The 15,039-nt window shown below is 39.1% G+C and overlaps 1 protein-coding gene across 3 annotated transcripts in view; it reads left to right on the top strand.

Moving 5' to 3' along the window:
* The window catches only part of LOC146762980 (ATP-dependent chromatin remodeler CHD1-like), a 110,889-nt gene that overhangs the window by 83,044 nt on the left and 12,806 nt on the right, over nt 1-15,039 (top strand). For all 3 annotated transcript variants that reach the window (XM_085571298.1, XM_085571297.1, XM_085571296.1), the window contains exons 19-28: nt 3,296-3,445; nt 4,087-4,235; nt 4,511-4,607; nt 4,689-4,784; nt 7,973-8,149; nt 8,366-8,526; nt 10,143-10,184; nt 10,782-10,912; nt 11,348-11,486; nt 12,196-12,346. In XM_085571298.1, the coding sequence (XP_085427424.1) occupies nt 3,296-3,445; nt 4,087-4,235; nt 4,511-4,607; nt 4,689-4,784; nt 7,973-8,149; nt 8,366-8,526; nt 10,143-10,184; nt 10,782-10,912; nt 11,348-11,486; nt 12,196-12,346 (1,293 nt within the window). The remainder of the gene's footprint in view (nt 1-3,295; nt 3,446-4,086; nt 4,236-4,510; nt 4,608-4,688; nt 4,785-7,972; nt 8,150-8,365; nt 8,527-10,142; nt 10,185-10,781; nt 10,913-11,347; nt 11,487-12,195; nt 12,347-15,039) is intronic.

Here is a 15,039-nt window from a genome sequence, read left to right as displayed (position 1 = left end):
TCAGAAGGCTGAAGGATAGCTTTATTAAAACTATACTATATTACATTAATATACTATTTAAAGAGATACAATCCTATTCTACATACTTATCTAACTAACTACTAACTCATGACTCTGCTGAGAGTCCGAGACACAGCTGGATCCAAATGGTCATTGAACCCAAACAACCTTTACCAGAATCCAATCAAGCAATCACTTTAGGTAAACAATCTCCATACCACATTCCACATGGGGAAAACAAAGGAGCAGAGATAAAGATTGTTTTCTCTTCTCTCTGTGTTTCTCCTGAGAGACAGAATTATGTCTCTCTGTCCAGAGAATGTGAATGTCACATATATCCTTGCATAAAGAAAAAATATATTGAATTGCTTTAAATCTAGCTTCTGTTATCTTTATTTGTTGCCTCTTATATTCTTGCTGTGGAAGAAACTGAAGAACTGATTTCTAACCACTGTTTGTGTACCACTTAAGATTCCTGGTTTATTCCATACCTTTGATAATCTTAGCTCTTTTGTCCTATATTGACAGGGTTTTTCAGTAATAGAAGCATAGCATTTGTCAGTTGCTGCTGAACTTATGTTTTTGTTATAGTTGAGGAGGAAGAACTTCATAATGTAAACTTCAGATATTTTTTAAATTCAGAATTTAGTTCTGTTTTAAATTTCTAGTACAGACATATTTTCCTTTTTCTAGAATCCTTGTAGTTGTACTGTACAGTTTTTAAGATGAACGGGGATCCAAATTTCACATGGTATTCAAGAATGAAGACAAATTATGGAGTTGTGCAGCAATAAAATTGTTTCCTGTTTTATTCTTTATTTCTTTCCTAATAATACATTTCATGCCTTTTTTTTTTTTCTGATACTGAGTTAAAGTATTCATAAAAATATTTATAACTCCAAGGACTCATAGGACTCATTCCTTAGCAGTAATGGCTTCTATTAGCTTTGACTGTACTTAAATTTATTTCCTATTTATCTTTAGTTTCATATGGTTTTTATTGCCTTTCTCATAAGATCCTTCTGTAGTCCCTTGTAGTTGACTCTGAATAACTCCATATCATCTGCAATCTTTGTCACCTCATTGCCCATCTTATTTTCATATTCTTTATTAATATGTTGAAGAGCATTGACCCCAGCAGAATACTTTCGTTTTCTTTACAAAAAACATATTAACTTGGGCACACATGAGGCTTTAACAATAAGGGGTGGTGGTGTATTTTTTCGCAGTGTTTCGCTTGTTTTTTTTCTCCCCAAGTGGCTTTTGTTCATCTTCTAGAGTGCTGCTTCCTTTAAACCATGGAAAAGCCAATACCTGTTCACAAGTGAAGTTGATATCAGTTTGCTTTATACTTATACAAGGTCTGACTGGACTGGAGTCAATTGTTTTCATAGCAGCTCATATGGTGCTGTGTTTTAGATTTGTGATGAAAACAATGCTAATAACACACCAGTGTGTTAGCTGTTGCTGAACATTGTTTACATAGTATCAAGGCCTTCTCTGTTTCTCTGCTCTTCCAGTGAATAGATTGGGTGGTTCACAAGAGGTTGGGAGGAGACATAACCAGGCACATGACCTGAACTAACTAGAGAGATTCCATGCTTTATGACATCATGCTCAGCAATAAAAAAAGGTAGAGGAAGGGATTTAGGGAGATTAGCCATCTTTGGCTTGGGAATTGGCTGGGCATCAGTTCTGCCTATGGGATGGTGGCGAGAGATTGCATTTGCATCACTTGTTCTGTTTTCTTTCTCTCTTTTTCCACTTCTCCTTTGCTTATTAAACAATTTTTATCTTAACCCCCAAGTTTCCCTGCTTTCAGTCTTCCTTTCTTCTTCCCTGTCCCACTGGGGGTGTGGGCAAGAAGTGATTGTGTGGCTGCATGGTGCTTAACTGCCTATAAAAAAATACTAGCTGGTCTAAAGAAAACAGTGGACTGATACTTGTTGAAGATGAAGGCCATTGATACTGTCCCTCACAGCGTCCTTCTGGACAAGTTGTCCAACTGTGGGATGAGCAGGTTCATGATGTGCTGGGTGAAGAACTGATGGAAGGGCAGAGCTCAAAGGTTTGTAGTGAATGGAGCTACATCTGCCTGGTGACTTTTCACTAGTGGTATCCCTCAGGGTTCAATTCTAAAGCCAGTCAGTCCTGTTCAATATTTTTATCAATGATCTGGATGCAGGAGTTGAATGTACCATTAGTAAGTTTGCTGATGATACCAAACTAGGAGGGGCTGTTGGCTCTTGAGGTACAATAGGCCTTGCAGAGGGATCTAGATAGGTTGGAACACTGGGCAGTCATCAGTGGCATGAAATTTAACAAGTCCAAATACCAGATCCTGTACCTGGGATAGAGTCATGCTGGGCACAAGTATAGATTGGAAGAAGAGTGTGTGGAAAGCAGCCCTACAGAAAGGGATCTGGGGGTGCTGGTCAGCAGCAGGCTCGGTATAAGCCAGCAGTGAGCCCTGGCAGCCAAGAGAGCAAACCCCATCCTGGGGGGCATCAAACACAGTAGAACCAGTTGGTCAAAAGAGGTGATGATCCTGCTGTATTCAGTGCTGATGTGGCCTCACCTTGAGTACTGTGTGCAATTGTGGGCCCCACAACTTAAGAAGGAGGTGAAAGTCCTTGAATATATCCAGAGAAGGGCAACCAAGCTGGTGAAAGGGCTGGAAGGAATGTCCTGTGAGGAGCAGCTGAAGACACTGGGTTTGTCTAGTTTGGAGAAAAGGAAGCTGAGAGGTGACCTCATGGCTCTCTACAGCTTCCTGGGGAGGGGAAGTGGAGAGGGAGGTACTGAGCTCTTCTCCCTAAAATCCAGTGACAGGACGTATGGGAGTGGTTCAAAGCTGGGACAGGGGAGGTTCAGAGTTGACAGTAGGAAGCATTTCTTTACTGAGAGGTTAGTCAGACACTGGAACAGGCTTCCTAGAGAGTTGGTTGATGCTCCAAGCGTGTCAGTGTTTAAGAGGCATTTGGACAATGCCTTTAATAACATGCTTTAACTTTTGGTCAGCCTTGAAGTGATCAGGCAGTTGGACTGGATCATCGTTGACATTATCTTCCAACCAAAATAGTCTAGTCTATTCTATTCAAATAGAAATCCACTGGCTCTAGACATAACAAACAACTTCTTGTATTACAAGCCTAACAAATGTTTATGATATACTTAAAGAAATATATGAGTTCATAGTCTGTTCCACAGAGCATATAAAGAAGTGTCATATTGGTTCTTTAAAGGAATATTATAGCTAATATATATAAAGCTATTTATTCTTTTATAATTTCAGGACTTCTGCTTTTTGCTGTCTACCAGAGCTGGAGGATTAGGTATAAACTTAGCATCTGCTGACACTGTAGTTATATTTGATTCTGATTGGAATCCACAGAATGATCTGCAGGCACAGGCTAGAGCTCATAGGATTGGACAGAAGAAACAGGTACATGTGCTTGTCTTTTAAGTACCAAACCTGAAGGAGGAATTCATTATGTTAGCCATAAGCTGTCTGTCTGGCCCATCACAGTCCTCATGTATTTTGAGAATAACTAATACTTGCTAAAAATATCTAAAAATGTTAGTATTCATTATTTGCCTTTTAAATATATTTTAAATCTCCCTATACAGGGAGATAGCACAGCAGCTGTAGTATATAGATGGGTAGGAGAAGAGTTGTGGACTTGTCCCATGTTCATTGGCATTGTATTATTCTAGAAAGTAACTGCTGTACTTCAGGCACATCCATTTTGCTTTGTTCAATACTTTGTAGTTCTCTTTGGGTTTCTTTCTTGCAGAATACTTCAAGTAATAATCAGACAACACATTTCCTTGTGGCCATGATTGTGCTTAATCATAGAAACTTAGAGGTCTAAGAATGTTTTTTAAATATAATTTCTATAGAGACTGTGATAACATGATTGACTGGTTTCATATGTGCAATACTAGTTCAATAAGATTTAAATTTATAATAATGGCTAATTCTCCCTGTTTTTGCTCAAGGGTTTTTTGTTAACTTCATCTGTGTATTTTTTCATGGGTAACTTGTGAGCAGGCAAATAAAATCTTTTTTTGTAATATACATAGGTTAATATTTATCGGCTAGTCACAAAAGCATCAGTAGAAGAAGACATTCTTGAAAGAGCCAAGAAAAAGATGGTGTTAGATCACTTAGTAATTCAGAGAATGGACACTACAGGGAAAACTGTACTATATACAGGCTCTACTCCATCCAGGTATATTTGTTTATTCTTTCATATTACCTTATGCTTAAGTATATCTGACTATTTGAGTAAAAATGCAAGTCATTTCACTTGGTTAATAAAAGGCAAAAAATATGTGGTAAGGAGTTATGTAAGTAAAGACTGCAAAGTATATTGTCCATGTCATTTATTTTTTGCATATTAAAACTAGGTTTTTTTTAAGACAAAAGGAAATTTGAGTCATGGTTATAGTAAATTGGAACTGTTCACTAAGATAATGTGTTTATGTGAAACTTTCTGTATTTCAGCTCAACACCTTTTAATAAGGAAGAGTTATCAGCAATTTTGAAGTTCGGTGCTGAGGAACTTTTTAAAGAACCTGAAGGGGAAGAAGAGGAGCCTCAGGTAAATGGAACAGTGCATCTACACTTGGTGGACAGAGAAACATATGAATTGTTTTGTTGTAAAGAGAAACTTCTGTTTCAGGAAATGGATATAGATGAAATCCTGAAGAGGGCTGAAACTCGAGAAAATGAACCAGGTCCACTGACTGTAGGAGATGAGTTGCTTTCACAGTTCAAGGTATTGCTCTGTTCCCTCCCTCTTTCCTTAATTATACTTTCCTTTATTAATGCTATTTTTTGTTTTTCTGTACCTATTTATCTTTCCTTCATTTTCACATCATTCACACATCATGTGATGGGTGAGCAACTGGCTCATGTGTTGGGCTAAAAGGGTTACAGTGAATGGGGTGACATCAGACTGGAAACCTGTCACTATTGGGGTTCCACAGGGCTCCATCTTAGGCCCTGTGCTCTTTCAACATTTTCATAAATGACTTGAATACAGGACTTGAAGGGATGCAAAGTAAATTTGCAGATTATACAAAATTGGGAGGAGATGTTGACCCCGTCAAAGGCAGAGAGGCCCTGCAGAGAGACCTCAAGAAATTAAAGAAATGGGCAATCACCAACCATATGAAGTTTAACAAGGGCAAGTGCCAGATTCTGCACTTGGGATGGAGCAACTCTGGATGTATGGACAGATTGAGGAATGAAAGGCTGGAAAGCAGCACCATGGAATGGGACTGGGTGTCCTGGTTGACAACAAGTTGAATATGAGTCAGCAGTGCCCCAGCAGCCAGGAGGGCCAACTGTGTCCTGGGGGGAATCAGGCCCAGCATTGCCAGCCTGGCAAGGGAGGTGATTTTCCCACTCTGTTCTGCACTGCTGTGGCCTCACCTTGAGTATTGTATGCAATTTTGGGTGCCACAATATAACAAAGACATTAAGCTATTAGAGAGCATCCAAAGGAGGGCCACAAGGATGATGAAGGGCCTTGAGGGGAAGCCTTATGAGGAGCAGCTGAGGTTGCTTGGCTTGTTCAGCCTGGAGAAGAGGAGACTGAGGGGACACCCCATTGCAGTCTTTACGAACATCCTCACGAAGGGACATGGAGGGGCAGGCACTGATCTCTTCTCCCTGGTGACCAGTGACAGGACTTGAGGAAACAGCATGGAACTAAGTCAGAGGAGGTTTAGGTTGGGTATAAGAAAAAGGTTGTTTGCCCGGGGTGTGGTTGGGCACTGGAACAGACTCCCCAGGGAAGTGGTCACAGCACCAAGCCTGTCTGAGTTCAAGTGTTTGGACAATGCCCTCAGGCACATGGTGTGACTCTTGGGGGTGTCCTGTGCAGAGCCAGGAGTTGGACTTTGGTCCCTGTGGGTTCCTTCTAACTCAGCATATTCTGTGATTCTGTGAAATGTGTGAAACACTAAGTTAGCTCTTTGGCATGCAATGTCTAACCCATACAGGTGTCATGGTTTGACGCTGGCCCAATGCCAGGCACCCGCAAGAGTTGCTCACTCACTTTTCCTTGCCACAGCTTGGTAGAGGAGAGAAAAAAAATTAACAAATTGTTCATGAGTTGAGATAAGGACCAGGAGAAAACACTTCAAGGGCAAAACATGCTCAACTTAAGGTTGTAAAGCGAATTTATTGCTAACGGAATCAGAAGAGGATAATGAGATGTAAAATAAGCCCTTAAAACACCTTTTTCCCCTCAGCACCTCCCTCCTTTCCATTGACAGCGCAGGGAGACAGGGCATGGGGGGTTTGGTCAGTTCATGACCTGAAATTTTCTTCCACTACTCTGGGAGAGGAGTCCTTCCCTGTGAGACCATGGGGTCCCTCCCTTGGGAGACAATTCTCTGTGAACTTCTCTGGCATGGGTCCACTCTCACGAGCAGCAGTCCTACCACACTTGCTGCAATGTTAATTCCCCCCACAGGCAGACAGTCCTCCCAAAACTGCCATGATGTGGGTCACTCTTCCACAAGGTGCAGTCCTCCAAGGACAGGCTGCTCCAGCCTGGAAGCAAGGGCCCTCTCTCTCCACCAGGTCTTCCACTGGATCACAGCCTCCTCCAGGCATCCACCCACTCCAGCATGGGCACCTCCCCCATGGGCTGCAGGTGGATCTCTGTATCCCCCATGGACCCATGGGCTGCAGGGAAACAATCTGCTTCACCATGGTCTTCACCACAGCCTGCAGAGGGATCTCAGCTTTGGCGCCTGGAGCACCTCCTCCCTCTCCTTCTCCACTGACTTTGGTGTCACCATGTTGTTTTCCCTCACATGTTCTCACCTCCTCCTCTTCTCTGACTAGACGGAAAAACTGTGTGCCCTTTGTTTAGATTTTCTTCTTAAATATGTTATCACAGAGGTGTTACCGACCTCTCTAATTGGCCCAGCTTTGGCCAACTGCATGTCCATCTTCAGAGCCAGCAGGGATTGGCTCTGCTGGACATGGTGGAAGCTTCCAGCAGCTTCTCACAGAAGCCACCTCTGTGGCCCCCTCCTCCCCAAAAAAACCCAGGCCATGCAAAACCAATGCAACAGGGTAATTACTTCCAGTGCAAGAATGTAAAATACATTATATATTTTGCTAACAAAATAAGAAAGATATTTGCAAATACATTAGTCCTTGATTTAATTGTTAGCATACTGGGGAGATCTGTTTTTAATTTAATGCTTTGTGCTGTTAAGCACCTGTAGTACTTCTGAAAACAAAGAATGAAATTTGGATTTCTTAGCTGATGACTTTTAGAAACTTCTTTCAGCCCCCATACAAATATAAATGCCAGATATGATTAACTGGATAATACTTAAAATATTGAGTGAGTCCAATTGTGGATGGTGAGGTATTTTTGTTGGTTGGGGCCTTTTTTCTTTGTTTTTGTGTGTCTTTTTGTTGTTTAGGTTTGGTGTGATTTTGTTTGGTTTTGTTTAAATCAGGGCTGGACTTCTTTAGATCAGTAGAGTAGTAAATAAATTTTATGCTCATCATTCATTTGCAATATACTGTGATTTCTACAGTTTATTAATGTTTAGTTAGTTTGACATTATTATACTTTCATATTAACTCTGACATATAGTTAGACTTGCTCTCTGTTTTGAAGGAATTTAAGCCACAATCACAGCCATCGGGTATGCATTTTATCATGGTTTTATAGTTCTCAACTTGTAAAAAAAGAAAAATATTCTTATCTTTATATTCAGCCATGTTGTATGCAGTGTGTGTGTTTCATTTCTGAAAATATTTTCATTAGAGACAGTCCTTCATGAAGCATTTTATATGTGTACATTTTGTGTATATGCAAATAAAGTGTGTAATTCTGAACTAAGTTTTCCTAATATATTAATTACTGTCTCTTTGTATAAGTAAAGGATGTATTGATTTGGTGAAAATACTTATCTTCCAATATCTAAGGTGGCTAACTTTTCAAATATGGATGAAGATGACATTGAGTTGGAACCAGAACAAAATTTAAGAAACTGGGAAGAAATCATTCCAGAAGTCCAGCGGCGACGAATAGAAGAGGAAGAAAGACAAAAAGAACTTGAAGAAATATATATGTTGCCAAGGATGAGAAACTGTGCAAAACAGGTATCTCTGGGTTTTGACTGACTGATTTTGTTGTTATTATTATTTGGGTTTTCTATTGCAGTTGTTTTGGCTTGTACTTTTGGGTTGGGTGGTTTTCATGTGTGCACTCACACACACACCCCACCCTCCCCACCCCCCCCATTTTTGACAGTCTAGATAACATATTAATAAAATATTTATTCATGTAGCTTTGAACTACTTAATCTGAAATTCCAGATCAGCTTTAATGGAAGTGAAGGGAAACACAGTAGGAGGAGAAGATATTCTGGATCTGATAGTGACTCAGTCTCAGAAAGAAAACGACCAAAAAAACGTGGAAGACCGCGAACTATTCCTCGAGAAAATATTAAAGGATTTAGTGATGCAGAGATTAGGCGGTAAGATGTGGGGGGACATGCATGTTTAAAGGGACAAAACTTTTTTTTTGTTATTTTAGAGTTTGAAAATATGGAAACTAGTCTTTTTTTTTTCATTTATTTAGTTTACATTTTTTATTCTAGGCATTTAAGGCTTTACTCCTGAGTAGTTTGGGGTGCTGACGTAAGGAACTGTTATGTGCAGAATTTGAACCTATTTTGGTGAGGAATAACTTGAGTTCAAAAAATGTTCTAAAAAATGGTTCAACGAGTTTTGTTTTTTTAAAATTTCTTGCCATTGTATTTGTGTTAATGTTATATGATGCATTTTAAAACTAAACAAAAAAAATTGTTTTGATACGTTGTTGTGGTTTAACCTCAGTAGGCAGCTAAGCACCACACAGCTGCTTGCTCAGTCTCCTCCAGAAGGACTGGGGAGAGAATCAGAAGGCTAAAAATGAGAAAACTTGTAGGTTGAGATAAAGACGGTTTAATGGGGAAAGCAAAAGCCACATGCAAAAGAAAGCAAAACAAGGAATTCATTTATCACTTCCCACTAACAAGCATTTACTCATTTCCTGGAAAGCAGGGCTTCACCATGTGTAGCTGTTACTTGGGAAGACAGATACCATAACACCAAACATCCCCTCTCCCTCCTTCTACACAGTTTTTATTGCCGAGCATGACACCATATGGTCTGGAATAACCCTTTGGTCAGTTGGGATCAGCTGTCCCAGCTGTGTCCCTTCTCCACTTGTTGTGCACCCCCAGCCTACTCACTGGTGGTGGTATGAGAAGCAGCAAAGGCCTTGATGCTGTGAAAACACTGTTAAGCAAGAGCTGAAACATTAGCATGTTATCAACAATGCTTTGGTCACAAATCCAAAACATACTAGCAGATATGGTACTCTGAACAAAATTAACTTTATCTCAGCAAAACCCAGTACATGAGTGAATCTGTGCAGCTGGTCCCACAATATTTGATTCTAAAAATACTTCTTTGGGAAAAGGAGTAGAAATTGTTTTGCTTTATTTTATTTTGTGAAATGCTACTTTGCTTCTGTAATTTAAGTATTTATTTTTCTCTAAAATACTGTACAGCTTATAAAATATTTTTGATTATATAAATAACTTTTAAGAGCCTTGTTTCCTTTTCATTTTATCTAATATATAATTGTTTGCTGCTTTTGTCAGGGGTATTCTTGTGCTTGCATTCCTTTATCTTTCATGCAATGTTTTCCTAAGTCTTAAAATCACCTTAAAATTGCAGCTCGCTTCTCTTTATTATGAGAAACCTAACATAATATCTGAATTCTCAATTTACTATAAATCCACATTTGATTTTTATGATTAGACACATCACATTGCTGAATTCTTTGTCATGTGAAACTAATTAGTAAAGTAACTTTTGAAAGAAATTGTATCTTCTGTTGTTTTATTTATATAATTTATTAAAACAAATAAAACTGTTTTTAAATGTGGGTTGTCTTCATTTAGTAATCCATCCTAGTCTTTCTAGTTCTTATTTTCTTTTTATTGTCCACATAGCCTTGTACTAAGACTTTACACATATGTTTTTAAAACCAATGTAGTTAAACATACATTTTTTTAACTACAAAATTATTTTCTGTTATTAGGTTTATAAAGAGTTACAAGAAATTTGGTGGCCCACTTGAAAGGTAAACTAATTTGCTTATATTTGTATAGCAACTTGGTACCTTGTTTCCATTAAAATTAAACAGTACACCAAGAAACCTTAGGTTAAAGAGGAAATAGTGTGCCTAATCTTTTGCCTGTACTATGACATGAATTTAAATTATTTTTTCCTTTCATCATATATGGTATGTATGTAGACAGCCAGTTTGATAAATCTTTACATTTTGCAAGACTGCTTGCTTTTTCTTTATACTTAACCTACTATTCTGTTAATTCTGCATTAGTGAATCATTCAGTTTTTTTTGTTTGATAAGTGAATAAAACCATAGACTTAATAATAGTTCCTTTTCTATTTAAAAGAATGTGTTGAAATGCAACTCAAAACTGCATCAATAGGATCCTTTATATTTCCTGTTGTATAGTCCTTTATGTGAAATACCCTTTTTTATAGTTTCTGTATTCTTTTCTTTAGCTGCTTTTAACAACATGCATTAAAATTTTACGCAGCAAGTTTGGATGAATGATAACTTACAGGATCACTTTTCTAGTTTCAAAATCTGAAGGAGTCATTCATAATACTAAACTTTTAGAACTGTAAAAACATATTTGTTTTCTTCCAGGTTAGATGCTATAGCTAGAGATGCTGAGCTAGTTGATAAATCTGAGATAGACCTTAGACGTCTGGGAGAACTTGTACATAATGGATGCATTAAGGCGTTAAAGGACAATTCCTTTGGCCAAGAAAGAGCAGGTAAAGTGTGTTTGGGGGTGGGGAAGAGGAATAAAAAGTGTCAAAGATATGAACAATTCTTGCACTCTGATTATAACAAAACAATTGTGTTAGGGGAAAACATTAACAAAATGTTAGCATGCTAGGTGATTTAGAAAAAAGGATTTTAGTAAGAAGACTTTTTGGTTTTGTTTTTCTTTCCCCTTTCCCTGAGTGAGTTGTCATAGTAGAATGCAATATGGTTTTGCTTTACTGTGAAATTTAAAATTATTTTACTACTATTAACTGGAAGACCTTGAGGTTCTGGAGTTCAATTAAAGCATTTGGTTAAGAAAAATTCATTTCCTATAATTTAATGTCTGCTACTATAGCATCACACTTTCTTTTTTCTCTATGTTTGTCTATAAGATACACATAAAAGCTAAATATTTTAATAATTTGTTCCTTTATTTTAAGGAGGTAGATTTGGGAAAGTTAAAGGCCCAACATTCCGAATATCAGGAGTGCAGGTGAATGCAAAGTTAGTTATTTCTCATGAAGAAGAGTTGGCACCATTGCACAAATCCATTCCTACAGATCCAGAAGAAAGGAAAAGGTATTTTTTTTTTCCTAAAGGAACCCATAATGTAGAAAGTTATTCAAGGCTTTTATGAATATATTTAAGCAATCCAGAATGAGTACACTGGGACATCCATGCCACTCCATTACCTCTAAGAACTGGCAGCAGAAATCTGCTCCACATTCTTTCTTTATTCTTTCTTCCCTCTCCTTAGAAGCCAGTATTTGCTTTGGCTTCTGAACTGTATTCATTGGGGACTGGGTTCAGTTATTCTTAATTATTCCAGGCTAGAAATCAGATTTGTTGAGGAACTGCTTTGTGTCACCTCTGCCGGAGAGAATGCAATATTTGTCAAAATGGAGCAGATGGTAATTGTTAGTAGTTGTTTAGACCTATGAACTTTTTAGCTTACTACTTTGTGTATCATATTCCCTAGATTATCTGCTTATTCAGTTAGCAGTTACACTTGAGTAATATTCTAAGCTTATCTTCATGGTTAGCCAGTTCTGACTCAGTCCATGGTTACAGATAGATGACTGGTTTTTATATCTTAATCTTGATCTCCTTTAAAACATGTTTTAGTACTGATTTGAATAAATACTTTATAGAAATTGTAAGAAAGACTGATAGTTATGTGGATTACTTACTAAATATACCAAGATCTCAGTGATATGTGGCATATTCTTCTATCCCTTACTAAGTTTGAGAAGTTTGCTTATTTATGTTTCTAATTTATTTCTACTAGATATATCATCCCATGTCACACCAAGGCAGCTCATTTTGATATAGATTGGGGTAAGGAAGATGATTCCAATCTGTTAATAGGTATCTACGAATATGGCTATGGCAGCTGGGAAATGATAAAAATGGATCCTGATCTCAGTTTGACACAGAAGGTATGTCATCTGCAAAATTTCATCAAGGAGTTTTTTTTGTTTAGGTAATAATGTTAATAAGAACAGTTACTGAAAGAGTTTATTTTATGATAACTGAAATTGCCCAGAAGTTAGGTCAGTTGTACTTCTTTGTATCCTTTTGGTAAATTATTAGATTTTAAGATTTTGTGTATTCAGTTGAAGTATACCTTCTTAGAGTCTGCTATGTTTCTGGATTTCTTTGTGTCTCTATCACTTGAATTCTCTCTTCCATCTTTTGCTTCCCTAGTTTAAATGCTCTGGTTGTGTTAATTTGAATTGATTCCAGACTTTTGGAAGAAGAAGCAGGCAAATCAGGAAGAGTACAAGGATGTTGTTAGGTCATGTAGAGAGAAAATTAAAAAGGTGAAAGCTCAGCTAGAATTCAACCTGGCCACTGCTGTGAAAGATAATAAAAAAATGGTTTTACAAATACATTAACAACAAATGGAGGGCCAGGGAGAATCTCCATTCCTTATTGGATGCAGGGGAAAACATTGTCACCAAGGATGAGGAAAAGGCAAAGGTATTTAATGCCTTCTTTACCTCAGTATTACAGTAAGACCAGTTATCCTCAGAACAGCTAACCCCCTGAGCTGATAGACAAGGATAAGGAGCAGAATAGCCCCCCTGTAATCCAGGAGGAGGTAGTGAGCTGCTGAGCCACTTAGACACTCACAAGTCTATGGGGCCAGATGGGATTCATCCAAGAGTACAGAGGGAGTTGGCAGAAGAGCTCAGTAAGATGCTCTACATCATTTGTCATCAGTTCTGGCTAACTAAGGAGGTTCCAGATGACTGGAGGTTGACCAATGTGATGCCCATTTACAAGAAAGGCTGGAAGGAGCATCCGAGGAAGTACAGGCCTGTAAGCCTGACCTCGGTATCCAGCAAGGTTATGGAGTAGATAATCTTGAGTGTGATCACATGGCACATGCTGGACAACCAAGGAATCAGGCCCAGCCACCATGGGTTTAGGAAATGTAGGTCCTGCATAACCTGCCTGATCTACTTTTATGACAAGGCGAGCTGCCTAGTGGATAAGGAAAAGGCTGTGGATGTGTCTGCTTGGACTTAGCAAAGTCTTTGATACTGTCTTCCACAACATTCTCCTGGAAAAGCTGTCAACCTATAGCTTGGATAGGTGCAGTCCTTGATGGGTTAAGAACTGGCTGGATGGCCGTGCCCAAGGATCAGTATTGGACCCAGTCCTGTTTAATATCTTTATGGATGATCTGGATGAGGGGATTGAGGGCACCCTCAGTAAATTTACAGATTACACTAAATTGGGTGGAAGTGTTAATCTGCTGGAGGGTAAGAAGGCTCTGCAGAGGGATTTGAACAGTCTGGATCAATGCCCCAAGACCAATGGTATCCAGTTCAACAAGGCCAAGTGCTGGGTCCTGCACTTTGATCACAACAACCCCCTGCAGTGCTACAGGCTTGGGGAAGAGTGGCTGGAAAGCTGCCCAGCAGAAAAGGTCCTGGGGCTGTTGGTTGACAGCTGTCTGAATGTCAGCCAGTGTGTGCCCAGGTGGCCAAGAAGGCCAATGACATCCTGGCTTGTGTCAGAAATAGTGTGGGAAGCAGAACCAGGGCAGTAATTTTCCCCCTGTACTTGACACTGGTGAGGCCATACCTCGAATCCTGTGTTCAGTTTTGGGCCACTCACTTCAAGACAGACATTGAAGTGCTGGAGCGAGTCCAGAGAAGGGCAATGGAGCTGCTGAAGGGTCTAAAGAGTAAGTCATATGAGGAGCGGCTGAGGGAACTGGGGTTGTTTAACCTGGAGAAAAAGAGGCTCAGGGCAGATGTTATCACTCTCTACCTGAAAGGAGGTTGTAACGTGGTGAGGGTCAGCCTCTTTTCCCAGGCAACTTGTGACAGGACAAGAGGATGTGGCCTCAAGCTGTGCCAGGGGAGATTATAGTTGGACATCAGGAGAAATTTAATGGAAAGGGTTGTTAAACATTGGAATGGACTGCCCAGGGAGGTGTTGGAGTCACCATCCACCGATGTGTTCAAGAAACAACTGGATGTAGCACTTATTGCCATGGTCTAGTTGACAAGGTGATGACTGGTTAAAGGTTAGACTTCATGAGCTCAGTCAGAGGTCTTTTCCAACCCAAATAATTCTATGAATTCTGTAATTTTATTCTTGATCTTTTGGAGGGAAATTGGTTTGGGGATTTTGGTTTGGTTTCCCTATCACTGTTTTCTTTGCTTGAAAGTGACTTTCATTTGCAACATGAGAATTACTGTATTTGTCATATTAGTAGTGTAATGGCTGCTTAGAAGTAGTGAGAAACACTTAGGGAAATACTGGAGTGAAGCAAACACAATGGTACTGCCAACCTGTAGCTTTGAGATTTCAGGAGCCAGGGTTGTATATAAATCTGTTTAATGATATCCTGCCCCTGCCTTCCATTAATTGCTTGTTTTATGAAACCACTCTCCAGTCTTTTTTTTTTTTTTTGTCTTCTGCATATCCTGTGGTAATGACTTAATGTGTTGAGAAGCACACAGCAGAACTAGGAGATCTGTGGATGACAGTGGTACAGGAGCTCTGAATTTTTTAGATGAACTATGAGAGTGGAAACAGAAATCTGAGGCTAGTTTCTTGAGTTGACTGTAAATTTTGTGAGAATATTTTCAAGACTACATTAGTTGTGTGT

Source organism: Lonchura striata, chromosome W, assembly GCF_050655825.1.
Source record: "Lonchura striata isolate lonStrDom1 chromosome W, ASM5065582v1, whole genome shotgun sequence".
NCBI classification, from domain to species: domain Eukaryota; kingdom Metazoa; phylum Chordata; class Aves; order Passeriformes; family Estrildidae; genus Lonchura; species Lonchura striata.
The sequence above is the reverse complement of the archived record's forward strand: the minus strand, read 5'-3'. Positions and strand labels throughout refer to the sequence as shown.